The 26410-nt window shown below is 44.3% G+C and overlaps 1 protein-coding gene across 1 annotated transcript in view; it reads right to left on the bottom strand.

Moving 5' to 3' along the window:
* The window catches only part of LOC142213161 (occludin-like), a 38260-nt gene extending 12661 nt beyond the window's left edge, over positions 1–25599 (bottom strand). The window contains exons 1-4 of the mRNA XM_075281394.1: positions 25408–25599; positions 23524–24246; positions 23274–23435; positions 6832–6986 (exon numbers count right to left, since the gene is read on the bottom strand). Of these exons, the coding sequence (XP_075137495.1) occupies positions 6832–6986; positions 23274–23435; positions 23524–24231 (1025 nt within the window). The 5' untranslated portion in view covers positions 24232–24246; positions 25408–25599. The remainder of the gene's footprint in view (positions 1–6831; positions 6987–23273; positions 23436–23523; positions 24247–25407) is intronic.
* Positions 25600–26410: the final 811 nt, after the last annotated feature.

Genomic DNA, 26410 nt, shown 5'->3' with positions numbered 1-26410 from the left:
GCATAAAACCATCTGCAAGGAGTTTGTATGTTCTCCCCGTGTTTGCATGGATTTCCATCCCATATTCCAAAAAAGACATAATGATAGGGAAAAATGTACATTGTGAGCTCTATGTGGGGCTCACAATCTACATAAAAAAAAAAAACAAATAAGAAAGTGATGTCTTTTCATGTGAGTACGTAGAGATGTTGTTCCTATATTTGTTCATGGAAGACCCTAGCTAAGTTTCTGCTTGCAGATCTTTCACATCGCCATGGATTTATTTTTTGGCACTGTACTCAAATATTTCCATATGGGAGATGACCATGTGTAGTTGCTGCCACCAGCAGCAGAAACATGTCTGCCACTACCAGCAGTGGTGCCACCACCCAGTGTAAACAGAAGTCCGTCTCAAGATCACATCATTCTCATATGCAATATCGTCCTGTAATGATATGAGATGAGTGGGCTAAACAAAAACATCATCTTCAGTCTCAGGATGTACAACAAACCTGCTGCTACTGGCGGTGTGACCAAGGCCAGAAGTAGTGTTGTATTTGCTATCCCCATTGTTACTGTTAGTACTTGCATGTGTATTTCCTTGTCCCAGTCCTTATACCTGTCCCATGCCCTGTTTTTTTCCGGTCAATTTTTTAAATGCGCACCGTGCTTAATTATAGTGATTGACAACAATTTTAGTGCAGGCTGTAATACAGTATGGATATGAAGCAAAAAAAAAAATTAGTTTAAGAAGCGAGTATTTTTTTCAGATTAACACTCCATCATTGTGTATTTTATAAGCAGAGCAGAAAAAGCCCATTAAATAACACAATTTTTTTTTTTCAGATTAGTACAGACTAGACCGTATATTGGGTGAACACAGCAATAAAAATGCTTAAATAAGGGAGATTCTTTTTTAAGATGAGCAAAAGCTGCAAAACTGTATCTATTTGGTGAGCAGAGCAGAATAAAAATACATTTAGTGACTAGTTATTTTAACACTCCAACATTGTGCATATTGTGAGCAGAAAAAAACCCAAAACAGTTATCTTAGGCCCGGTTCACATCTGCATTCAGTATTCCGTTTGCGTAGTCTGCTTGGGGATTCAACATGCTGAGAGAAAAGTGCTGGTTGTAGTACTTTTCTCTCTGCAAGGTTCGTGCGGACACTGAGCAGAAACCAAATGGACCCCATGTAGTATAGGGTTCGTGTTGTTTCTTAGCTAACCACTTTTTAATGCGTATAGGTTTCCGTTTGGGAGCCCTCAAGTAGACTTCACGAACAGAATATTGAACACAGATGTGAACTAGGCCTTAGGAGAATTTTAATTATTTTATTTTAACTAAAATCCCTTAAATAACAGAAATTCTTTTGTATTAGCTCAGGCTGTAATACTGTATATAAGTGCAGCAAAAAAATAAAGTAAAAATTCTTAATAAATAAATATTAGAGATGAGCGAGTAGTGTTCGATCGAGTAGGTGTTCGATCGAATACTACGGTACTCGAAATACTCGTACTCGATCGAACACTACTAGCTGTTCGAAGTTTAAGGTTCAATGCAGAACCAGCGTTGATTGGCAGAATGCTATATGCTTCTCCATGCAGCATCCCCGCGGCGTCTTCCGGTTGGAATTCACTCAGCCTAGGCATCCGGCCTAGGCGGAGCTGACTGCGCATGCGCGGGCATGCCCTTGCATGCGCAGTCGGCTCTGCTCAGGTGTCGGGCCGGGCAGAGCCGACCGCACATGCGCAGTCGGCTCTGCCTAGGCCCCGATGCCTAGGCAGAGTGAATTCCAGCCGGAAGAAGACGCGGTTACGCTGCGCCGGGAGAAGACTTCAAGGAGGATCCAGCCCGACCGTCACTCGTGGACTTGGTAAGTATAATTTTATCGAATTTTGCCTACCCCTGAAACGAGCATTTCCCCCCATAGACTTTAATGGGGTTCGAAATCTGCCTCAGATTCCGGTCCAAAATACTCCATCTGAACTTAGCCTAAGCCTTGGGGGCACATCCCCTTTGCTGACTGAGTGCAATTAACATAAAGAAGAAATGAAGAAAAATTCAAAAACGTCGGCGCGGACCTTCATGATAAAGGTAAGAGATTAAAACAGTTTTTTTTAATGATAGAATACCTTTAACTATATGTTAGAAGTATGTTTGAAGACTATATATACAGATGAAACTGTTCTATTGCACAACGGACTGAGGCTATGTTCACATCTCCATTAGATACTGTTCAGAGGACTTTTCCTCTGCCGCTTTCAGTATCAAAGTGACAGACAACTGGAGGACCCCATTATAGTCAGTAGGGTCCATAGGACCTTGTGCGTCACTGCTATTTTAGTGGTCCGCCTTTCTTTTGTTTGGGGCATCCGAAAGACCCAAACAATGGTACACAAGTGTGTACCTAGTATTAGACAGAATTAGATTATTGGCAATGAAAGAGTTTACTTTCCTGTCTGAGTGTCTGTAATTTTGTATTAGAGCAGGAATGCAGCCCTCCTATTTATTGATTTCTATCACTAATTTATCAGAATCATTTTCTAATTATTGCTTGCAAGCTCTATATGAGATTAATTACAGATTGTTCACTCTCTCAGCTACACCTTTTATAGTGTATATGACATCGGCACTGTGACCACATATGCCTCTTCTGTATTTCCTGCTCAGATATGTGACGGTGACCATTTTAGATTGAGATAAATTGGCATTTTTTTGGTTTTGTCAAAAACTGAACGATTTGGAATATTTGGGACGAACCAGGCTTCTGACTAAGCGTTTCTCCTATTTGTAGTGGTACAATGCATTCATTTGCAAGTTGAATCACACGGCACAATTTATTTGAAACAACCCACTAGATATGAAAAGAACCTAGAAACATATAATCCACATAGTAGTCACTACCTACATGTTATTTCTGTTCTGTTTTCTGCAAGGGGTGATGAGGAGAGGTCACTCATAATGAAATAGGGTGATGCAAAGCCAAGGACAGCAGGAAAAATGCAGCAATATGCTAGTTATACCTTTTCTGAACTCATTTTGCTCTTGTAACCTTTTTTTTGCCGCAAATATGGTGTAAGAAATAGTACTGTGTTGCTATCCTAGCTTCTGTTACTTGTGCTCCTATCGTTTACCACTGACCACTCATTTTTGACCCAGTCTACTTTGGCTACTACTATGTCTCTTTCATGGTACTTACTAAGGCCTGGTTCATATCTGCGTTCGGTATTCTGTTTGGAGAGTCCACTTGGGGTCCCCCCAAACGGAATACCGAATGCATTATAAAGAGGTTAGCTAAGACTCCACACGGACCACATAGGCTATAATAGGGTCCATGTGTTTTCCATGCGGTGTCCGCACAAATCATGTGGAGAGAAAAGTACTGCAAGCAGCACTTTTCTGTTTCGGAATACTGAATGCAGATGTGAACCGAACCTAAGACATTCTGTTGATTATTCACTGCCTGGATCTCATGGATTGTGGGGTTTTTTTTGTTTTTTTTTACAACACACATCCATTATAGTAAACAAATTGTACAATAAACCAACAGTTATAATTTTATCCAACATCCCCACCACTCTCCTACCTGTCTGCAATGCAAAAGCATAACTTGAAGCTTATGGGCCCCAGGGTAAAATCTGTAATAGAGCCTAAGGCTACCTTCGATCATTTAGATTAATAGTATAATTTATGTAGCAGAGGGACCTTTTGGGCCCCCTTCTACTGCTGCACACAATATATGGTAACTATGCCCCTGATCCTGGTGGAATCACAGTAGCTGCTACACAGCATTTGTTATAGTTTTCACAGAATGGATCCCATTTTTTCTATTTTTGGGAGTTTTTCACCTAACCAAAAACATATAATAGACTTAGAAGTTTGTAGAAATAAATGCATTCTTTTTGTTACTTTAACAGTACTGCCATGAAAATGGAAGAGACATAACCATGTGTCTTTAGCAATAATGCTTCCTTCCACTTCCCTATCATTTTTTATTACTATTCTCCAACAACATGATACATTAGGACATGTCCCCCTTCAATGCAATAATCACACATTTATTTTTCTCTTCATTTTCCACCCCCTACCCCCTGATTGCCGCTGCGGCTTTCTGCTGGTAAGGGCTCGTTCACATCTGCGCCCGGGGTCTCTGTTTTGCAGGTTTACGTTTCCTCCGAAACTGGACAGGAGACCGAAACCTGCAGGCATTTTTCAAACCCATTCATTTGAATGGGCTTGGAAAGTGTCTGAACGTGAGCGCCTGTGAGCGTTTTGTGCTCTCCACGGCAAAACCATTATTTTTTTAGCGGGACACAAAGTCGGACATGCAGGACTTTGTGTCTGTTAAAAAAAAAATGGTTTCGGAGAGCACAAAACGCTCACAGGCGCTCACGGCCGGACACGGTCTGCTAGGTTTCCGTCTTCTGCCGACAGAAGACGGAAACCTGAAACGGAGGTCGGGCGCTGGTGTAAACCCAGCGTAATTAGATGTATGTGCATAGTTATCGGAGAGTCATGTTCAATCCCAGGTAAGATAAAGAAGGGCATTTATTACATGGAAAAATCTACCGCTGAATTCTAAGTGGATTTTGCCTAAAAATCAGCGGTAGATTTAACCATGTGAATGAGCCCTAAATCTGGACTTCCTTAGCCCACAGATTTGACTCTATTTCCTTTTCTAGCTGTTCACTCTCCTCCATGTCCAATCTCCTCCCCTTGGTTTTGCTTTAGCAAGTTATAAATATGAGTTATTTTGAAGTTTCTGTCCCATGAAATTTTATCTATTACAAGCATTTACCCGCGACTTCGTCCATGGGTCGTTGTTGGGGGGGATGCAGCGGCGCCCGTGGACCCCCGCTGATGACCAAACCCCTTTTTGCGCCTACCGCTCTCACACAGCACACCGTGAACTCTTCCCCCGTGGGACCCATCCCACGCAGCACTGTAGTACCCCCGGCCCACCGAAAGTGGTCTTGAGCGCCCCCCCTCCCTGGGTGTCCCCCCCAAACCCCTCCTCTGTTTCCCCCCCTGCTCCAAAGCCCTGGGCATCGCACTGTTCCCCCAATCCCTCTCCCCAAAGCCTCCACACGTGCCCCTCACCCCCCAAAAAAAGACTCACCGCTATGGCCCCCCCAGCCCCACGGGCCTGGGAACCTCCCTGGGTCCCTGAACCCCTCTCCCGCGCACCCCCCTGGCGATCCAAACTGTGCTCCTGCACCCAAACGGTGGAGCGCCCAGCCCCATACCCTGCACTTCCCTGATATACTCACTCAGAGCTGGCTCTTCCGCTCCACGTCGCGACGCAGATCCCGCACATGTGCCGCCATCTTCTTCACTCCACGCTGTGCCGGCTGCATCCTCCCACAGCATAGCATGCACCAATCGGTGTGCGCTTCAAGGGCCAATGATGACCTCATCTCAGGTCCTCAAACTTACTCCCTACCAAACTTTGGTGCTCGTGGTCATGATGCCTGGCCACCCACGGGGATGGTAAGTAGCCTATCATCTATTCCGGGCGTCATTCTATGTGTGTGTGAAATTTCAGGGCAATACATGCAGATGTGTAAGGTTGATTGAGGAACAAATATCCAAACACACAAACTTTCCCATGTATAATATTAGTAGGATTATCTATCACCATTTTTAGAAGAGACTTTTCTAACTCTGTTTTATTTATGTCATTAATAATTTGGGCATAGTGGAGAAAGTCACAGTTTGGGAGTCGATACTTCCTAGTTATAGTCTGTTTAAGATAGGGCTTTCCTTATTATAGGATTTAATATACATGAACTAGATCCTTAGTTTTCAATATCTCACCTACTCCTTCAGAAAGGCTTTGCTTCACATTTAGAATGTCAATTAGTTTTCGATATTTTGTGAAACTTTCTTCTATCCCCTATGTCTCACAGATATCTTTCCATACCACCATAGTGTCCTTTATTATGTAGATTTCGTTAAAAATCCAACCCCCTTAAAGGGATTGTCCACTTTCATATCAATATTGAGAGACAAATCTTATTGTTTGCATAATAAAAAGTTCTACAGATTTCCAATATAATTTCTGTATCAATTCCTTGTGGTTTTCTAGATCTCTGCTTGCTGTCATTCACTCGGCTTACTTCCAGTAGATAAAAATCAGTCCATGGTCATGTGATAGACACAGGTTTGGTACGGCTTGTTACAGTCACAGCACAGTAATGAGACAGCTGCCTGGTAACGAGCTGTGCACCTGTGTGTCCATCACATGACCATGGACTGTAAATCACATGACTATGGACTGTAAATCACATGACTATGGAATGATTTCTATCCACTGGGACTAAACAAAATGAATGACAGAAAGCAGAGATCTAGAAAACTGTGTGGAATAGATACAGAAAGTATAATGGACAACTGTATAACTTTTTATTATGCAAACAATAAGATTTGTTTCTCAATATTGGTCTGAAAGTGGACAATCCGCTATAAGGTCTGTTCTTTTATAATTGTCTGCTCGGCACTAATGGTAGCAAAGCTCTTTTCTCCCTTCATACAATTGCCTATGTATCTTTTATTACAGGCTGGATTATATCCAGCGGATGTCTGACATATGCAGATACCAGGTACTGCTAAGCTGCCATCATATCTGCAGTACTGCAAGTTTCTGACTATTTTTTCAACTCTGCATGAATCTTGCGACCCAACATGTGAAACTCTTCCATTATTGTGGGCAACATTTATAAAGCTATTCAGGGAATAAAAACATCACATGTATCATCGGTTTGTAAAAACAGCCTTGAAATCTCTATACAAGAGAGTTGTATAAATATTCATTGTTTTTTGACCAAAGCTTACATGTTTCATACATACCTGCTGGTAAGGGGACTGTTAACTCTTTGATCAAATTCTTCTTTTGGTGGTTTGTAGATGCTGCTGTTACTTAGTGCCTTCATAGGATTTTGTGATTTCTCTGAATAAATCATAGTAGCAGTTTCATCAGGGGGACCATCTGGAACACTTTTTACCTGTAGAGAAAATGGCGTAATCTAAAGTAAAGATATTCTGTTTTGTTGGCATATCAACATTTACCAAATACATTATTTGCTCTTAGAATCTAAGTAAAGTATAATTAAAGACCCAAATTTACATTTTATAGACACATCAATGTCAGTGGAACTTGCTGCATTTGGCTTTGCCAAAAATATAACTATAATTTTTAAATACATGCGCAGCAGGGGGGAGGCCATCTATAGTGTTCATCAATAGGATTAGGGACAGGAAGTTTGGAAACATTTCTAACCCCATGAGCCCACTACTATATCTAACATATCTGAGATCTTCCAGAAGTATTTACATTCATATATATGAGTAGTCCTCAACCAGTGGCTCGCAAACCCTCACTTATACTACTATGGAGGATTATGTAGATAATCTGTTTTCCCATAGTCCAAATAGCAGCACAACAGATGGGGTATTCCTGCCCCTGCACGCAATTAGGACAGGTGGAACTTTTGCTCAATCAATAACCTCCCCTATAAGAGGTCACCAGACCTCCCCCTCCTCGTGTTAATTATAAAGTATAAATTTCCGAAACCCTTCAGAATGTCAAACCAAACAAAAATATAGGGAGGGAGCTTTGTGCTGCTGTTTGGACTATGAGAAAACAGATTATCTACATAATCCTCCATTCCCCATACGTCCAACACAGCAGCACAACAGATGGGGAGGTAGCAAGAAAAATCCCCCTAGGGTGGGACTTCCTGACATACTGACGTCAACACTGAGCGACCGAAGGCAGTCGCCTCCTCGCTAAACTTGTCTAGTCTGTAATGCCTAACAAAGGTTAGGTGGGAGCTCCAGGTTGCCGCCGCACAGATTTGGTCCAGAGAGACGGCATGCCTCTCTGCACAAGAGGCGGCAACTGCTCGGGTCGAATGAGCCCTTACAAACCCAGGCGGCGACAGTCCCTGGGTACTGAATGCCAGAGAGATGGCTCCCTTGATCCAACGCGCCAAAGTTGTTTTGGATGCTCTACATCCTTTGTATCTACCTGCAAAATTTATTAGCAGGTTCTCCGCCTTCCTGAAGGACCTGGAACGTTCCAGGTAGATCTGCAAGGCCCTCTTCAGATCTAGGGTATGCCACCTCTCCTCCTCAGGAGAGGCAGGGGACGCAAAAAATGTAGGTAAAGTAATTATATGGTTAATATTTTGTCCTGAAGGGACCTTTGGTACAAAACCCGGAAGGTATCTTAACTGCACCCTGTCTGGGAAGAACAATAGATATGGTTCAGAGGCTGCCAGCGCCTGCAATTCCCCTGTACGTTTTGCCGAAGTGACTGCTAGCAGAAACGTCACTTTGCATGTAAGAAACTTTAACCCCACCTCTTGTAGGGGCTCGAAGGGGGGCCCACAAAGCCCCTGTAGCACCGTGGCTAAGTCCCATTGCGGGACTGGGACCTGAACCGAAGGTCGGAGCCTGGTGGCCCCTTTCAGGAATTGATTTATCAATGGATTCTGAGAGAATCTGATCCTTAGTACGGCTGAGAGGGCAGCTACGTGTACCTTTAGTGTTGCTGGGGTGAGACCCTTCTCCAGCCCATTCTGCATGAACTCCAATATTGACTCTATCGGTGTCAAAGGGCGCTGTTTCTCTGCGCACCATTGCTGGTAAATTCTCCCGATTCTTAAATAATTCCGATTTGTAGATTCTGCCCTTGAACAGGCCAAAGTTGTTCTTACGGCCTGTGACAATCCGTCATGTCCGTATAGGATGCGGTCAACCTCCAGGCTGTCAGGCTGAACCCCTTCAAGTTCTGGCATAGCCGCTTGTTTTGGGTTACCAGGTTGTGAAGAAGTGGAAGCCTCCAGTAATTCCCTCGACTCATCTGTATGAGGTGGGTAAACCATGCCCTCTTCGGCCAGAACGGAATGATGGCAATTGCCAACACCTGGTCTTGTCTGATTTTGGCCAATACCTTCGAAATCATGGGAAGTGGAGGGAAGATGTATACCAGCCTGAACCTCCAAGGTATTGATAGGGCATCTACTGCCAAGGGGTTGTCCTCCTGGTAGAGGGAACAGAACCTCTCCACCTTGGCATTGTATTGGGTGGCCATCAGATCCACCTCGGGGAGACCCCACATCCGAGTTAGTTGCAAAAACACTTCTTGATTGAGGGACCACTCGCCTGACACTGCTTCTCCCCTGCTGAGCTGGTCTGCCAGCACGTTCAGGTGTCCCCTTATATGCACCGCATTGAGGTGGCTTAGGTTTCTCTCCGCCCAGGCAAAGATCTGATCCGTCAGTTTGAGAAGAGAGGTGGACCTTGTCCCACCCTGCTTGTTCAAATAAAGGACGACTGTAATGTTGTCTGACCTGATCTTTACCGCCTTGCCGCGATGCTCCTGAGCGAAGTAAAGCAGGGCTTGATACACTGCCCGCAGCTCACGCCAATTTGATGACTGGATCATCTCCAATTGGCTCCATGTCCCTTGTGCTAGGGTCTCCCCCAAATGCGCTCCCCATCCGACACGGGAGGCATCTGTTGTCAACAGGGTCCAGTCGGGCTGGACCGTGGACATCCTGTCTTTCAGCCGGGACCACCATCGTAGTGATCGACGGGTGCTGATGGTCAACTGGATAGGCTTCTTCAGCCCTGCTGGGCTGCGACTCCAGACCTTCAGGATCTCGCTCTGTAGTGGCCTCATATGTCATAGCGCCCATGGTACGGCATCTGCAGTCGCTGACATTAGACCTAGGACCTTCATTGCGGTTCTTATTTGAACCTTCCGTGTGACCGCCAGATGTTGCACCGCCCGACAAATCTTCTCCTTCCGTGCCTGAGGAAGAGATATCTCCATCCTCTGAGAATCCACAATGAATCCCAGGAACTGGATTCTGGTGGTGGGGACAATTGTTGATTTGCTCCAATTGATCATCCAGCCTAATTCCTCTAGGAAGGTAACTGTGGTCCTTAAGTGGGCAGCGAGAACCTCTGCTGAGTGGGCCTTTAACAGCCAATCGTCTAGGTACGGTATAATAAACACCCCCTGGAGCCGGAGTGCTGCAACGACCGGAGCCACCACCTTTGTAAAGGTGTGGGGGGCCGAGGAAATCCCGAACGGAAGAGCTGTGAACTGTAAGTGACACAGGGTACCGTTCAGCACAACCGCAATCCTCAAGAACCTCCTGTGTGGCGGGAAAATCGGGACGTGTAAATAGGCGTCCCTTAGATCCAGGGTGACAAAGCTGTCTCCCTGCTGCAGAAATGGTATCACAGACCTGATAGTTTCCATCCGGAAACGGGACTTGAGGACATGCTGGTTGAGAGACCTTAGGTCGACCACCATCCTCCATCCCCCTGATGTCTTGGGGACCAAAAACACCGGAGAATACACTCCGGTCGACCATTCTGCCAGAGGAACTGGCTCTAGAGCGCCTTTGTCCAGGTATTCCTGAACGGCGTTTTCTAGAAGGATCTGCTTCTGACCAAATAAAATACGGGTACTTACAAACTTGTCGGGTGGAAGAGACACAAACTTTATTTTTTAGCCCGTCTGCACGAGCTGGAGGACCCATGGGTCCTGAATGAGATGACCCCATGCTGCTGTGAAATGGGCCAGCCGACCTCCCACTGGTAGGGGTGATGTGTCTCTGCGGGAGGGGAGCCGAGATGGGTTGGCGTCAGAAGGAGGGCTTCTTTTTCTCTTCTCCACGAAAGGTGCGTTTACCTGCTCCTCTGCCCTGGGTCCCCGGGCGTCTTTGAAAGGAGCCCCTGGCTCCATATCCTCTGGAGAATCCTCTCCCTCTATATGACGGACCGGGTCTACCTCTGGCACCTTGCAACGCCATGGATTTTGCTGCAATCTTCACATTGTAGAGCGCCGCCTCTGCTAGATAATCGACCGCCATGGATGTGGAGGTCAGAAACGTCAGGAGGTCATCACGCGGAACGCCTGCGTCAATATCTCTGCAAAGAGATGCTATGTTTCCACGAAGAAATTGGACCACCTCCCCTGTCGAGATTCCTACTGAGGCCTGTGCTGATGCAGCTGTGTATATACGGCGCAGAGAGCCCTCTGCCCGCCTATCCATTGCCTCCTGGAGATTGGAACCATCATCCGATGGCAAGACAGTATGTCTTGACAATTTAGACACGGCCATGTCAACCCTCGGGGGTGGCCCCCAGCGATTAAATTCCGCGTCTTCCACCGGAAAGAGAGTACAAAACTTCTTAGAAATCTGAAACGATTTCTCCGGCTTCCTCCACTCTGTCTCCATACATCTTGAGACTGAAGGTTCTACCTTAAATGCCCTTGGGGCTCTTGGATCCCCCTCCTCGCCTCTATCCAGGTGTACCAACTTTAATAATTTCGGCATTTTTTCTAATGAAAAAGATGGACCTGCTCCATCCGACTCCTCATCCGAGGAGATTTCATCCAGGACCTGGAACTCCTCCTCCCTAGGGGAGGGGACAGAGGGGAGATCCAAGCGTGGTCGTTTGGCTAGGTGGGAGATAGACTCCTTCATCTCCCTCACTGAGTCCCTCACGAACTCCTTCACCCATGACATCGCCTCACCAATCTGTGACTCCACGGGCTGTGAAGACCGACACTGGCGACAGCGGGAAAAGTCATAGTCATCCGGCAAGGGAGTCTTGCAATCCCTGCATGGTAAATGCCGGAGCCTAGGCGCCGACCTTCCCCCACGTCCTTCAGATACCGAGGATGAAGAAGACATCTATAAGGGAAAATAACATTTGTTTCAATACGCCTTACCATCACCCCCTTGCTGGAAACCATAGGACGACCACTACCTTCCAACTATTACAAGGGCTTTCACTCTCCTCAGTCTGTGTCAGCAATACAAACCACGTCTGCACTGCATCAGGTAACAGTGCAACTGAGTCTTAAATACCTCCCAGAGGGGAGGGAGGTCAAGCCCCGCCCCGCCAGGCAGGTAGGCGGGGAAGGATTCTCTGAACCGCAATACTTCATATATCTATGTGTATACACATCTTCTTACCTGCTCTGCACCGCCTGAGGGGGAAACCCTCCCTCCAAAAGATACTCACATGGCTTCTTGCCGACCCTGCACTGCCCAGGGCGGAAAGACGTGCAGCCGGAGAGAGGGAGAGCGTACTGCGCATGCGCCTCCCCACTGCCGATAACCAGGTGCCCGGAGCGCGCGCGCCTAGGAAATCCCCCGGCCGGACGTAACAACAAACTCAGCGAGCTCACGGAGGTAACCCGCACTCGCCGGCAGAGAGGACAACTTCCTTAAGCTAAGTAACCATCACAGGGGGAGAGGACACCAGCCTCCCCCCCCCACACCTGTCCCTGTCCGCAGGACAGAAAAAAACACGAGGAGGGGGAGGTCTGGTGACCTCTTATAGGGGAGGTTATTGATTGAGCAAAAGTTCCACCTGTCCTAATTGCGTGCAGGGGCAGGAATACCCCATCTGTTGTGCTGCTGTGTTGGACGTATGGGGAATAGTAGTTATCCTGAGCTTCCAACATATGTTCTGGCGATTAAGATTATTGCAGAAATAGTCTAACCACCAATCAGTTCCAAGGTGGAGACAATAATGATAATAATAATAATAATAATAATAATAATCGGTTTTCCTGATTCCTTGTTCATGGTGGTAAAGACAAAAGAGTTTTCTTAGCTGGCCAGAAAATGATCATTATTATTATCAGCCAATACAAGTAGTCTAGAGGATACAAGGTCTCAATGACTGAAATGATCTTAGTGTTTTCCTTTAAATTTATTTAATTTAGTGTGGTGTTATATATTTATCGGGTACTATTCCGTTATCGGGCCAGCAGCAGCGCAGTTCAGCAGCAGCTTTCGGGACAGCAGTTCAGCAGCGGGAATTACAATGACATCCGAGGACTGCTGGCCCGATGCTTGTGCCCAGTAACCAGTACATCGATGACCCCCCTCCCCCATCCTTCTCCTCCTGCCAGTGCTGCCCCCCAGCTCTCCTTACATCTTCCCCGTACCCTCTCCCCGCCACACGACTAGGCCTCACCTCAGCGCTAGTACCGAGACCGAAAGGAAAGACACCGGGGCTCAATCCAGGCCCTGACAAGAAACACGCCGACTATAGGAACGGTGAGCTACAGCGAGCCGGAGGGACAAACTTTCTGCAGCGTCCGGCGGCTATCTAGTAGCATTCATTGCTCAAGATTTACGGTGAGGCCTATTACAGGGAGAGGGTACGGGGCAGATGTAAGAAGAGCTGGGGGGCAGCACTGGAAGGAAGAGGAGGATGAGGGCATCGATCGATGTACTGCCTACTACACACAAGCACAGCCTCTATCATCGGGCCAGCATCGGCTTAGTCATGTGGCGGGAAGAGGGTACGGGGTAGATGTAAGGAGAGCTGGGGGGCAGCACTGGAAGGAGGAGGAGATGGAGGGGGGGTCATTGATGTACTGGCTACTGGGCACAAGCATCGGGCCAGCAGTCCTCGGATGTCATTGTAATTCCCGCTGCTGAACTGAACTGCTGTCCCGAAAGCTGGTGCTGAAATAGTACCATTTATCGTTATATTTTTTGTGTAATATCGTTCAGATGGACTTGCCATTTTCCCTTCTCTTTTTGTTTGTGGATGGGGAATCTCCAAATCCATCTGGCAGACACTTGAGTGAGTGCACGCAAGTGCAGTGTCATCATGATGATGTCATCACGCTCTTACGTCTGCTCGGGAGAGTGTAAAAAGAAGATGACTGTACTAGGTGATGTACTGAGGGCTGGAAGAAGCGTGGAAACGCCAAACGGACGTTACCCATTCGGTTTGTGTCATGTTTGTGGCATGATTTTGCTGCACGATGTTTGTCCCGGATTGAGCTACCAATAAAGGAAAATACATTTTTAGAGGAACGCTTCACTTATTTCCTTCTTATACGTTGTTAATTATTACTGTGAAGTGGGGCTGCAGATATGTGCAAACATTCTTCCATACTACAATGTGTACTGTTACATGCAGTATACATTTCAAGAGAAAAGAGTTTCAGTGTATCTGTTTGTTCTTTGGCAGGTAGAAGGTTGTTTTCCCCCACCCTGATATAAGGTGTGAGTTTTGTATGCCGTGCTGGCTCTTATTAGAAAGGGTGTTAATGAGTCACTAGACAGAAACTGGTACTATCAATGAGTAAATATGCATTTGGAAAGGGACTGGCAGTTATGTAGAGCGCACAATACCTGACATTGTGCTTCACACCTTCATGAAGTGACCTAATATAGCTACTGCATTAATGTAATACTAAGAGCTTATTACTCTCAATTTAGTAGAAAGCCAAAATTAGTAAACTAACTATATATAGAAAAGTCAAAAATAGGCGGCTCTCCACTTCATATAGAAATGTAATGAAATGTATAGGTGATTAAAGGGATTTTACAGGAAATATAGTTATTTTTCTGAAGGCTCCAGCGGCACACCAGGCCTTGCTCTGGTCGAAATCCTCACCGCACATGATGACCATTGATGCCAATCAACAGCCTCAGTGGGTTTGGGATATCAATCACATACGTCACCTGATTGATTTGGGATTGCTTTTCACAATTAAAATCTAAAAATTAAAATAAATTTGTTACAGAGTTGAAAAAAGACTTATGTCTATCAAGTTCAACCAAAGGATGGGAAAGGACATGACTGAAGGTACAAGTGATGGAAATAAAATATAAATAATAAATAACTATAAATATAATATATTATAATTAGAGATGAGCGAACATTGTTCGGATCAGCCGATCTGAACAGCACGCACCCATAGAAATGAATGGAAGCACCTGTGACGCTGACTTTGCTCATCTCTAATTATAATATCTAAAATTGAAAATATAATTAAATAATAATATAATAAATAAATTAATAAATCAAACGCATTAATAAAATAGTAAAATAAAATTGCAATATAAATAAACAACTATATACCTCTATAAGCATACTATTTTGCTGTAAAAAATGGATCTAAGTCATTTTCGAAGCTGTCAGCTGTCATTTTCTCAAGACTAAATACATTTAACTACTTTAATATCTGCTCATAAATGAGATCCTCATGGCACTTATCAGTTTTGTGGCCTAGGATATTAGGCTATCTAGGATATTCTTTCTATGACCTGATGTCCAGAACTGAACTGCATATTCCAAACAGAAAATGTTACCTTTGCTATGACACTTTCTCTCGTGTCACTACCCAAAATAGTTGTATCTGTTTATTGATTATATAGTATACATTCATATGACTGAACAGCTTAGCTATAGTATATCTGTGAAGCAGCCACCTGAGCTCCCACACTGCTTTATGATAATAAAAATCAAGCAACATGTATATCTTATTTGGCAAAGGGACCTTTGAGACCCCCTCATGGTTCAGGAACCAGTAGCAATGGCTGTCTCTGCACCCCCTATATCTATGGTCTTGGGTGTAGCTAAAAGTGGTGCAGAAGTCCTATGAGCGCTTGAGTTTTTTTTTTTGCAGGACAAATTTTCTTCCTAATGGAACCATTCAACATTCTATACATATACATGAACTGTGAAGTTGGAAGAAAATGTACCGTATTTTTCGGACTATAAGACGCACCGGACCATAAGACGCTAAGGTTTTAGAGGAGGAAAATAGGGAAAAAAAAAATTTTAAGGAAAAAAAATTGGTGAAATATTTAATAACCTAATAATATAATATTTCACCAATGTAAATAGAACCGGGGGCTTTCGGACACAGGGATACCAAATGTGTATGTGTTTCACAGTAATGTTTTTGTTTTATATGTATTCTAGGGATATGGGGGTGATTTGAACATATCTATCTAATCTATCTATCTATCTATCTATCTATCTATCTATCTATCTGTCTGTCTGTCTGTCTGTCTGTCTGTCTATCTAATCTCATCCATGGATGGAAAGAGACACCCTGCAGTGAAGCTATGCAAGAAGAGAAAAAGGGGCGGGCCAGACGGGTGAAGGAGGTGTGGTTTTCTAAGCAAACTTGAAAACACGCCTCCTTCTCCCGTCTGGCCCGCCCCTCCTTCACTGCCTCTCAGATCTTGCTCCTGCAATGAAGCCACACAGGCAGGGAAGTAGGGGCGGGCCAGACGGGTGAAGGAGGCGTGGTTTCAAGCTTGCCGAGAAAACCACGCCTCCTCCTCCCGTTTGGCCCGCCCCTCCTTCCCTGTCTGTGTGGCTTCATTGCACGAGCCAGATCTGAGAGGCAGTGAAGGAGGGGCGGGCCAGACGGGAGAAGGAGGCGTGGTTTTCTCGGCAAGCTTGAAACCACGCTTCCTTCACCTGTCTGGCCCGCCCCTACTTCCCTGTCTCTCATATCTCATAAACACGCGACACAGACAGGGAAGGAGGGGCAGAGCAGGCAGGCACCGTGCTGCTCTCCTTTTGATTCTCATAGACAGGATACAGACGCTGCACGCTGCATTCGGACTATAAGACGCACACACATTTTCCTCCCATATTGGGAGGAAAAAAAGTGCGTCTTATAGTCCGAAAAATACGGTATATAATTTTGTTAGGTTTTCATATGTTTAACCCTTTTCCAGCATCCACCCTGCTACAACCCCTGGCAAAAATTATGGAATCACCAGTCCCTGAGGATGTTCCTTCAGTTATTTAATTTTGTAGAAAAAAAGCAAATCACAGCCATGAAAAAAACTAAAGGCATTTCAAATGGCAACTTTCTGGCTTTAAGAAGCACTAAAAGAAATCCAGAAAAATAATTGTGGTAGCCAGTAACAGTTAGATTTTTAGAACAAGCACAAGGAATAAATTATGGAATCACTCAATTCTGAGGAAAAAATTATGGAATCATGAAAAACAAACAAAATAACACTCCAACACATCACTAGTACTTTGTTGCACCACCTCTGGCTTTTATAACTGCTTTCAGTCTTTGAGGCATTGACTTAATGAGTGATAAACAGTACTCTTCAAAAATGGGATTTACATACAGAAAAGCTAAAAGAAAGCCATCACTAACTCCTAAACAGAAAAAAACAAGGTTACAATGGGCTGAGGAAAGACAATCGTGCATGTGGATGACTGGATGAAAGTCATATTCAGTGATGAACCTGGAATCTGCATTGGGCAAGGTGATGATGCTGGAACTTTTGTTTGGTGCCCTTCCAATGAGATTTATGCAGACAACTGTCTGAATAAAACATGCAAATTTCCAAAAGACACTGGGGAGATGGCTGTCATTAAATCTTCATTTCAAACTGCAGAAGTACTTACGGTACTTCTGCTAGCAGGCCAGGAAAGCAGACCCCGCCCCCCCCCCTCTGCTCTATCACACACGGGGTGACGTACCCACATAACCTCAGGCCCGCAGCCAGGGTGTATCTGTGTTCTGGGCCTGCTAGCAGAAGTACCGTAAGTACTTCCGCAGTTTGAAATGAACAGCATCGCCACGCTCCTGCCAGGAGCATGGCGATGCTGCGGCCCGGCACCCGCCCTGGTGTCTGTATGCCGGATCTGGATGCCAAGTCTGTAGCTATAATGGCAGCGCTCTGCTCCAGAGCGGTCGCCATGGCAACCGGCACCTCCGTTCTAACTATTACAGCAGTAATGCTGGAGCTCATGAGCCCTGGCAGCCGGGGATTCCCCTCAGCGCTTCTGCCGGCGGCCAGCTGCAGTTCCCCTTCAGGTCCGGCCGGCTGAGGTTCTCCTTTAGGTCCGCCCCTCAGCGCTTCTGCCAGGGATTCCCCTCAGCACTTCTGTAAAGGCTCCCCGGCCTGTAGTCCTTTTCTACTGCAGGCTGCTCTATGCTCTATAACTATTTTTGCAATGTATTGCAATGCATTAGCATTGTAATGCATTGCATTGGTGATCAGACCCCCTGGGGTTCAAGACCCCTAGGGAGTCTAATAAATGCAAAAAAAAAGTAAGAAAAAAATAAAAAAAAATAAAAAATAAAGTATTAAAAATTCAAATCACCCCCCTTTCCCTAGAACACATATAAAACTAATACTGTTAATACTGTGAAGCACATACACGTTAGGTAACCCTGTGTCCGAAAACGCCTGCTCTACAAATCTATAAAAATATTTTTCTTGTACGGTAAACGCCGTAGTGGGAAAAAAAAATTGTCTAACTGCCCCTTCCCTGAGACTGGGTTTTTTTCCCCCCACTTGGAATTCAGCCTGACTACAGCCAGACTGAATATAGGATATCTGCAGTGCTCCTGTTCCGTCGGGAAGGGGTTAATAGGAGCACTGCAGATACCATATATTCAGCCAGGCTGTAGTCAGGCTGAATTCCAAGTGGGGGAAGTGGGGGACCCAGTCCTCAAGCTCAGGGAAGGGGCAGACAGACAACCAAAACACCCCTCCCCTTCCCCAGCATCTAATGCACCCAAAAACTCCGGCCATTTTAATTTTTAAAATTTTCCAGTAGCTGCTGCATTTCTCCCCCTCGGCTTATACTCGAGTCAATAAGTTTCCCCAGTTTTTTGTGGTAAAATTAGGGCCTCGGCTTATACTCGAGTATATACGGTATATAAATTTGGTATCTCTGGAATCACACTGACGTATAGAATACAGGTGACATGTCATTTCGCCTGCACAATGAATGTTGTAAAAATGAAACAAGAAAATAAAAAAATGGCTGAGATGGGAAAGGGTTAAAAAAAATTTAAATTTGGAAAAAAATTGCCACTGTCTGACACCTCTTTTATTTTTCTGTCTATGATGCAGTGTAAGGCTAAGGCCCCATGAGCTGGAAACACCGCGCTAAAGTGCTGTGGGAACAAAAAGTTCATGGAGGTATAATTAACATGTTGCAATTTCCAAAATCGCGCCGGTTTTGGAAATCGAGTTTACGTTCAGAATAAGCGGAGCGTTTACTCCTTGTGAAGGCTCCCTTAGACATGGTTTGATACAAACTTAGCACTGGGAGGCCCTAAAGTTTTTCAGAAGACTCCTGACAGCTAGGGAAACCAAATAGCTTCCTTGGTTTTGTGGTGGAGGAGATGTTCAGTTGCCAGAATGGTACTGAAAGTAACTTCTCAGATGTTATCATCATATCTGACCACTAAGACCCCCATTGATTCCAGCAACATGCCATTTATTCTCTAAGGGAGGGTGGAAGATTGCCGAATACATTAACACAGGAGAGACAGGATCTCAATGGCAGGATTGGTAGGGGTCTTAGCAGTCAAACCCCAACAATTAGCTGCTTATGCTGTGAAAGCAGCGCCGCACCTCCCATGAGGCGACCTGAAGCGACCGTTTCAGGCGGCGCTATGCCAGGGCCCCAGGGAGGGCGGCATTTTTGCTTACCTAAGCCAGTCCAGGACAAGCTGTTCTGGACTGGCTTAGCACTGAGCGATGGATTGGGGAGGCCGCTGGAGCAGCACTGCTCCAGCGGCCTCCCCTCACGCTCAGGAAGAGAACAGGTCCTCTCCCTGCCTGCGAACGCCACTAAGCCCCACCCCCTTCGCTTTGCCCCGCCCCCTTCACTCCGTCATGCCCCTCCGCCCCCTCCTCCCGGGGAGGGGGGGGGGCTTTCTGTTGTCCGCCTCAGGCGGCGGAAAGGCCAGGTTCACCCCTGTGTGGAAGTGATAGGGTCCATTCACACAGAGGAAAATGGTGAGGAATTTGGTGTGGAATTTCAGCGCTGAAAAAAAAGCCTCCCATTGATTTCAATGGGTTCCTTTTTCTGCTTATTTCTCACCATTTTCCTCCGTGTGAATGGACCCTTATCCTGCTTTGGTAACAGAACTCCATAAACTTATGCCTAGTAGAAAAAAATAAAAGGAAACAGCACTCAACATCAGACTTAATATATTAAGGATAAGAAATAATGTAGCTTTAACTATGTACAACTGAATATTTGGTCACAAGTCACCTATATACTTAGACTATACAGAAAGCCCCATGTATCGGACCTGAAATGGTAGATTAGGGGGCCCATGACTGTAAATGGGTGAGGAGCTAGAATAGGTGACGTGTAGTTCAGAAGGTCAGACAAGGGACAGGAAGTGGATATTATTTTATAGTTTATATAAAGGGGGGGGGGACCTGGAGGGGGCACATTCAGTTCAGGAGTAACAGAGGAGAATATTTTTATTCCCGTCCGCCTAACCTTAGATTGGGTGTTTGGTCCTGTCGCGGTGGCATGCACAGGAGGGGTCTTTGGAGGCATATAAGGAAACTTAATCAGCAATTCGGGGTGGAGGACTAAGGGGTCATCTCCACCCAATTACTAGTATGGATATTTGGATGGGTTTGACAAGTTCAAGTCAGAGTACCCAGGATGAGATTAGTCTCCAATGCTGGTGCCCTTGGGCCAGGTAGACTGCGGTTTGGGGTAAATAATCGAAGGCTTGTGGATGTGGTGTGGGTTTGGTGCCTTCAGAGACCCCTCCTTCTTACTGGGATGCAATTATATGTAATCATCTGTTTTATAACTGGTTATAATTAGGACAATGTTATTTGGATGTTATGTAAATTTTACTTAAATGTCATTTATGATCTTTATGGATGTTTTTGTTTTGAGATTTTTTTTTTTTAACAAAAGGTTGTAAATTTAATAAATGCAGCTGTGGCCTTTTCTTCCAACCTTTGTGTCTGTGTTTTAGTGAGTAATCAGGTGAATACATTGGGGGTTGGTCTCTAGGCCCTAGTGGATCTAGACAATTTTACAATTCACGTATGTGCAATTTTATTTTGTTTACACATCTCTGCTGTTGGTCTTTCTGTTCTGATCGATAAAAAGATCAGGACAGTGGAAATTAATCTCTCTTATTAAAGGAGTTTTCCAGCCCTAAATTTAATTTTCATAATTTTCATACTGATGACCTATTCACAGGATAGGTCATCAGTATGTGATCTATTGTGGCCTAACACCCAGCCTCTGATGCTATTCAGGTTGGTGGAATGGTACAGCAGGGCCGCCACTACATATTGGTGATTGTAGTGAATTACAGCACTGCTCCTATTACTTTGCCTACAAAGGGAAGTCTTTAGTGTTCATACTTTAAAGCAGGGGTGCCCAATACGTTGATCGCGATCCACTGGTAGATCGCAAAGGACATATGTGTCGATCGCGGGATGCAGGGATCCCCGGTGTCTGCTTGTTCACAGTGCAGGCTGAGAGTCATCTCCGGACACTGGCAGGTGGGGCTGCCGCAGCCCCAGCCTGCCAGTGTCCAGACATAACTCTCAGCCTGTGCTGTGAAGAAGCAGACAACGGGGATCCCTGGGCAGCCACAGAATGCCGCTGTCTCCTGCTGTCACAATCCGCTGGACCCGCCCACATGCCCGGCCCCGCCCACAGACACACCCACCCTGTCCACAAGCCCGCCCAGTCCCGCCCACAGGCCCGCCCTGGCCCCGCCCTAGTAGATCTTTTGCCTTGGTCAGCTAATAAAGTAGCTCACACGCTGAAAAAGTGTGAGCACCCCTGCTTTAAAGTATTACTACCTCAGACATTTTATTTGCTGGCCCATTAGAAAGGTACATGCTGTAGTGGAGGTAATCTTCTTATCAATGGATGAATTTGAGAGTTATCCATTTCCTTCTGGTCCGCAGCTTTGTCATGTGACTCCAATCCTGACTCTCCAACTGACACAGCATCTTATCTGTGGACAGGAAGTCAGTTTCCTGAGACTCACATTAAGGTCCTCATAGGAATGAAAAGTGAAATTGACTTCTTTCCTACAAATAGGACACCTATTAGAGCCCGAATGCTGGTCATGCGACACAGCTGAGAACCAGAATGGAGTGGATAACTCACAAATACAGTCACCGGTAAGAGGATTACCTCCACTACAATTTCACATACCTTTCAAATAGCCCAGAGAATTACATTTTTTTGTGAGAGTGCTCCATTAATAAGAAAAACTTTTCTTTTAGTTCCTTTCCTTTTACAAAAATGACAGTAGGCAGCGTTAATGTAGTCTATGTTATACTACCAAACAGACTGCCACAGAAACGTAAAAAGTTACTAGTTAACTTCATAGTTTTTTGCAAAAGATTTTTATACCCTTTAGTGGCACTAGTGTAAGGGAATTCAAAATGTCCACTACTAGCTACTTACTTCCTATATATAAGTTTCAGAGGATTTTGACAGTCTGTGGTTGCACTATTGTAAAGTTGGTAAAATCCATTTGGTAGCTGTAAGGGGCCATTCACACGGAGGAAAATGGGGAGGAATTTGGTGTGGAATTTCAGTGCTGAAAAAAAAGCCTCCCATTGACTTCAATGGGTTCCTTTTTCTGCTAGCAGAAAAAGGAACCCATTGAAATCAATGGGAGGCTTTTTTTTCAGCACTGAAATTCCACACCAAATTCCTCCCCATTTTCCTCCGTGTGAATGGACCCTTAGAGCTAATGTTAGGTTCACACCTGCATCTGGTCTCCACCTGGGAAATCTGTTCCCCATTCCATTTTAAGGGTAAATTCACATGGGTAGTCGTGACTGAATGCCGGTGCACTGCACTGGCATCCAGTCACCCACTCCACTCCGGATTAGGCCCAATGAATGGGCCTAGTCGGAAGGAGGGAGTGTCTTCAGGCTGAATCGTGAGGCGAATTGGCCTGAAAAATGAGCATGTCCGTTCTTTTTTCCGGGAGCCGGAACAAAGGGCTCCTGGAAAAAAGATCTGACCGGCTTCCATTTCAATGGGAGCTGTCTTTTTGGTCAGGATTTTGAGGTGGATACGGCCTCAAAATCCTGACCAAAAAACCCTGTGTGAACTTACCCTTAAAATGTGGAGAGAAAGGTCCTGCAAGCAGTGCTTTTCGCTCCCATTTTCTACCCTTTTCGGGATCCGCAGGTTTCCAAAGGTAAGTGGATTAGGATACCCGAACACAAGTGTGAACCTAAAGTAATCTGAACAAATAAAGTTTTAATGTAAGAATAGTGCAAAACAGGAGATGGATTTGTATAATACAGGAGGGTCCAAGTGGACAATAAATCTCAGCAACAGATGCACACATATGCTGAACTTTTAAAAAGCAGCCAAAGTGCTGGTAGTGGAGAAAATAAATGTCCCATATTCTCCAATATTTAGTTGTATGCATACAGTGTCCACACAAATTCCATTGTAGGATGCCTCAGTATTAGTACTTTAAAAGGTAAAAAAAAAAAAGTAAAGAAGTCTATAAAGCAAGCAAAAAGCTATTCAAATAATGCGGAATAACTGTGATAACAATGGAGAAAAACCTTAATAAAGTAAGCCCTTAAGAACAATAAATCCATATTTATATGAACTTTAGGAACATAGACGCTTTGGACAACAGCAAAAAACATATATATATATATATATATTTTACAAAATGAGATTCTTACCCACTCCTCAACATTTGGTCCCTCTTGATATGATTCAAAAGGCTTATCCCACTGTATGTTTGGCTCCCCATAGCGCCAGATCTTGCTTCTTGTCTTTTGGCCAAAGAAGGATATGACACACAAAAGAATGACTACGATAAAACCGCACACTATAGCTATGGCCTGTGAAAAGAGAAATGCAGTACTTGACACTATTCACTGCAAACCAAATCAAAAACATATTTTTTCCCATGACATTAAATTTTCTTACCTCTTGTGGATCCACCATACAGTAATGGTACATGTACTGATTTACATAGCCTGCTCCAGATGACACTGGACTGTACATCTGGTTACACATTGCTAACATCTGACTGTAGTACAGACTGCCACCCATCTGTGCTCTTGGATTTACCCCTACAATATAGACAATGGAGGCAATAAGGTCCATAACAGCTAGAATAGCACTCAGCACCACTACAGCCAAATAGAATTTTCGGGAGCGAGACCCACTGGCTTTAGTTACGCTTGCAATAAAGATCCCTAGCATGGCTATAAAAGTTAAAATACTCATGGCCATCATAAAACCACTTGCAGCTTGGGGATTGGTCATTCCATAACCATAACCATAGCCATAGCCATAACCGTAGCCCCCTAGGTAACCACCCATTCCACCCATTCCACCCATTCCACCCATATATCCAAGACCTCCATAATTGTATTCCCATGCCAATGTTGATGCCACACAAGCAAAAATAGTCAAACACAGAAAAGTAACAATGGCCTGTAGAATCCTGACAATGCCTGGAGGAGACTTCCACTTGTAGAAAAGTTGTGGTGGCACATCTTCCATATAGAAGGAGTCTGGATGGGCAGACTTCACATGGTAAGCATATGATCCAGGACCATGGCTATTCTGATGAATGTAAGTTGATGGGCTGTAATCTGGAGGGCTGTCATAGCGTTTTTGGCTATACATGTTGAGGTTGGTATTCTGTGGAAGAACAGTATAAAGATGAAAGCTGGAAGCTAACAATTTGAAGTCTTCTGTAGTTATTAGAATGTTTGTTTCTATATTAGATGTATCATTCCCCTTCTTATCTTGTTTCGTTACTCCATTTTTATTTTTCTGTCACACCCTTTCTATTTGCTCTTTTTGATATCGTTCTTTCTACAGCTTCACTCCTTATCGGTCCTTCTTTTTACTTTGACTTTTTGTCTTGCCCAATGACTACACTGTCCTTCCTCCATTGTACCTATTTGAGCATTTTTTTTTTTTTATTCCAAGGGGATATTCAGCTTATGGGAAGAAAAAACAAGACATATATGTTAAAATGACAGAAAAAAACCCCATACACCTCCAATTCCCCAGCACGGACGTTTCAGCAGCCGCCTGTGTCCATTGCAGCCAATAAGTGGCTCAGTATAGTCCAATAATTAAGGAATTGTCTAAAGTTAAAAAATGGTGCAGTATTTTCCCCCACAAACAGTGCCACTCTTGTCTGTAGGCCATGTGTGACATTACAAGCGTGCGAAAGTTATACTACATCGATAGGAGTGATATGGTTTGTAGAAATAAGCCAGACCTTTTTGTCTGGCAAACCTTTTCAGTGGAACTGGCTACGGTATAAAACGATATATATTCAGTTGTTACAAGGTGTTATTACATTACATTGTATGCACTACATCGTAAAGACCTCCATGGATAATAGTACATTAGGATGCCTAGTTCAATATCCTCATGACTCCCATCATGTGTGTATACTTTTAACATATGTTCATACAAGCTTACAACAGAACAGATGAATAATACCATATTGTATTCTGATTATATTTTGTATCATCGATAATGTAAGACAAGGACAAACACAGCACATGGAGGACACTCTTCTAACATGTTTGCATATAACGATATCTAGTTCTGTCTATGGATGCTCTGGTATCCTGTATCAAGTCAGCATAAAGAAATAATTGTGTGAACCTTACAGCCTTTTATGTATCCCTTTTACTTTGACAATTCCCTTAAATACAATAGTTTGCCTTCTCCCTCTCCCCCTATCTACTAATGTTCTTCCATCAGGCCATACGTATATCTTCATCTAAGTCTCTGCCACTTTCACTCAAACTCTAAGGAGCTGGTAGTTTCTGTCCTTACCTGTTCCAAATGTCTGTCCAGTTCTGGTATTAATACATGGCTTCAGGTTTTTTGTTATCTCATGTGTTACCTAGCTTCTGACATCACATTTCCATTTTCATGATCCTGTTCTCGTATATCAAAAGGTGTCTGGTTTCTGTAGGTTTTCTGTATCCCCTTGCTCACACTAGCTCACCTTTCTGAGCCCTGGTAATGGCGTTACTGGATTAATGATTAGAATCCGGCTCTGCCCACATTCACACTGTGAAATCCTCCTCTCAGGGCTGGTCAGCACTTGGAAAACTTTATTATTCCCAGAGAGCAAGTGCATGGGTAGGTCTGGCACTCAAATATCTTAATCTGTTGTTTTCCAAGCAGTCAGTAATAATGATAGGGGCTGTAAACATTGCTGTTACACCTTGTTTCTGGTGCCTGGAGAGAGATCTTACATAAAAGAACATCAATAAAATAAATGTAAAAACTAGAGGTATTATAAAATATCATTATAATTCCCCAGTGATGTAGTAATGTCTAAGCAGAGGTTCAATATTTTTAGAAATTAATCATTTATTTGTATTATTTCATGATATAGGGCATATGGTAGTCTGATTATTGTACATGATTTATATGTTCATAAATATAGACCATGTAAATACACAGGGATGCTGTAAAAAAAGAAATAGATTCTTTAATAAAATAAAACCCACATATATAGGAGACAGAGTTTATCAATGTAGACAGCCTTAGATGAATCTTCAGTTTTCTGTCCTAGCCTTGCATCTAAATGCCCCAGCCGAGGTACAATCACATATTAGCTCCCCTTTCAGAACACAACACTTGCACATGCCTTGCCAAGCTTTCTTAAACCAGGACTTTGTGGAATAGTGCCGGCGGAACAACCTCAGGACTTTACTAAGCAGAGATATGCTCCAAAACCAGGAGACGTCCCCTGGACCAGGATGTCCAGGGCACGGGCATTGAGATGGTCAAGGCCTATAAGTACCTAGGGGTGCTACTCAATAAT

The sequence above is a fragment of the Leptodactylus fuscus genome, chromosome 1 (genome assembly GCF_031893055.1).
Source record: "Leptodactylus fuscus isolate aLepFus1 chromosome 1, aLepFus1.hap2, whole genome shotgun sequence".
NCBI lineage: Eukaryota > Metazoa > Chordata > Amphibia > Anura > Leptodactylidae > Leptodactylus > Leptodactylus fuscus.
This window is presented reverse-complemented; position numbering and strand designations above follow the sequence as displayed.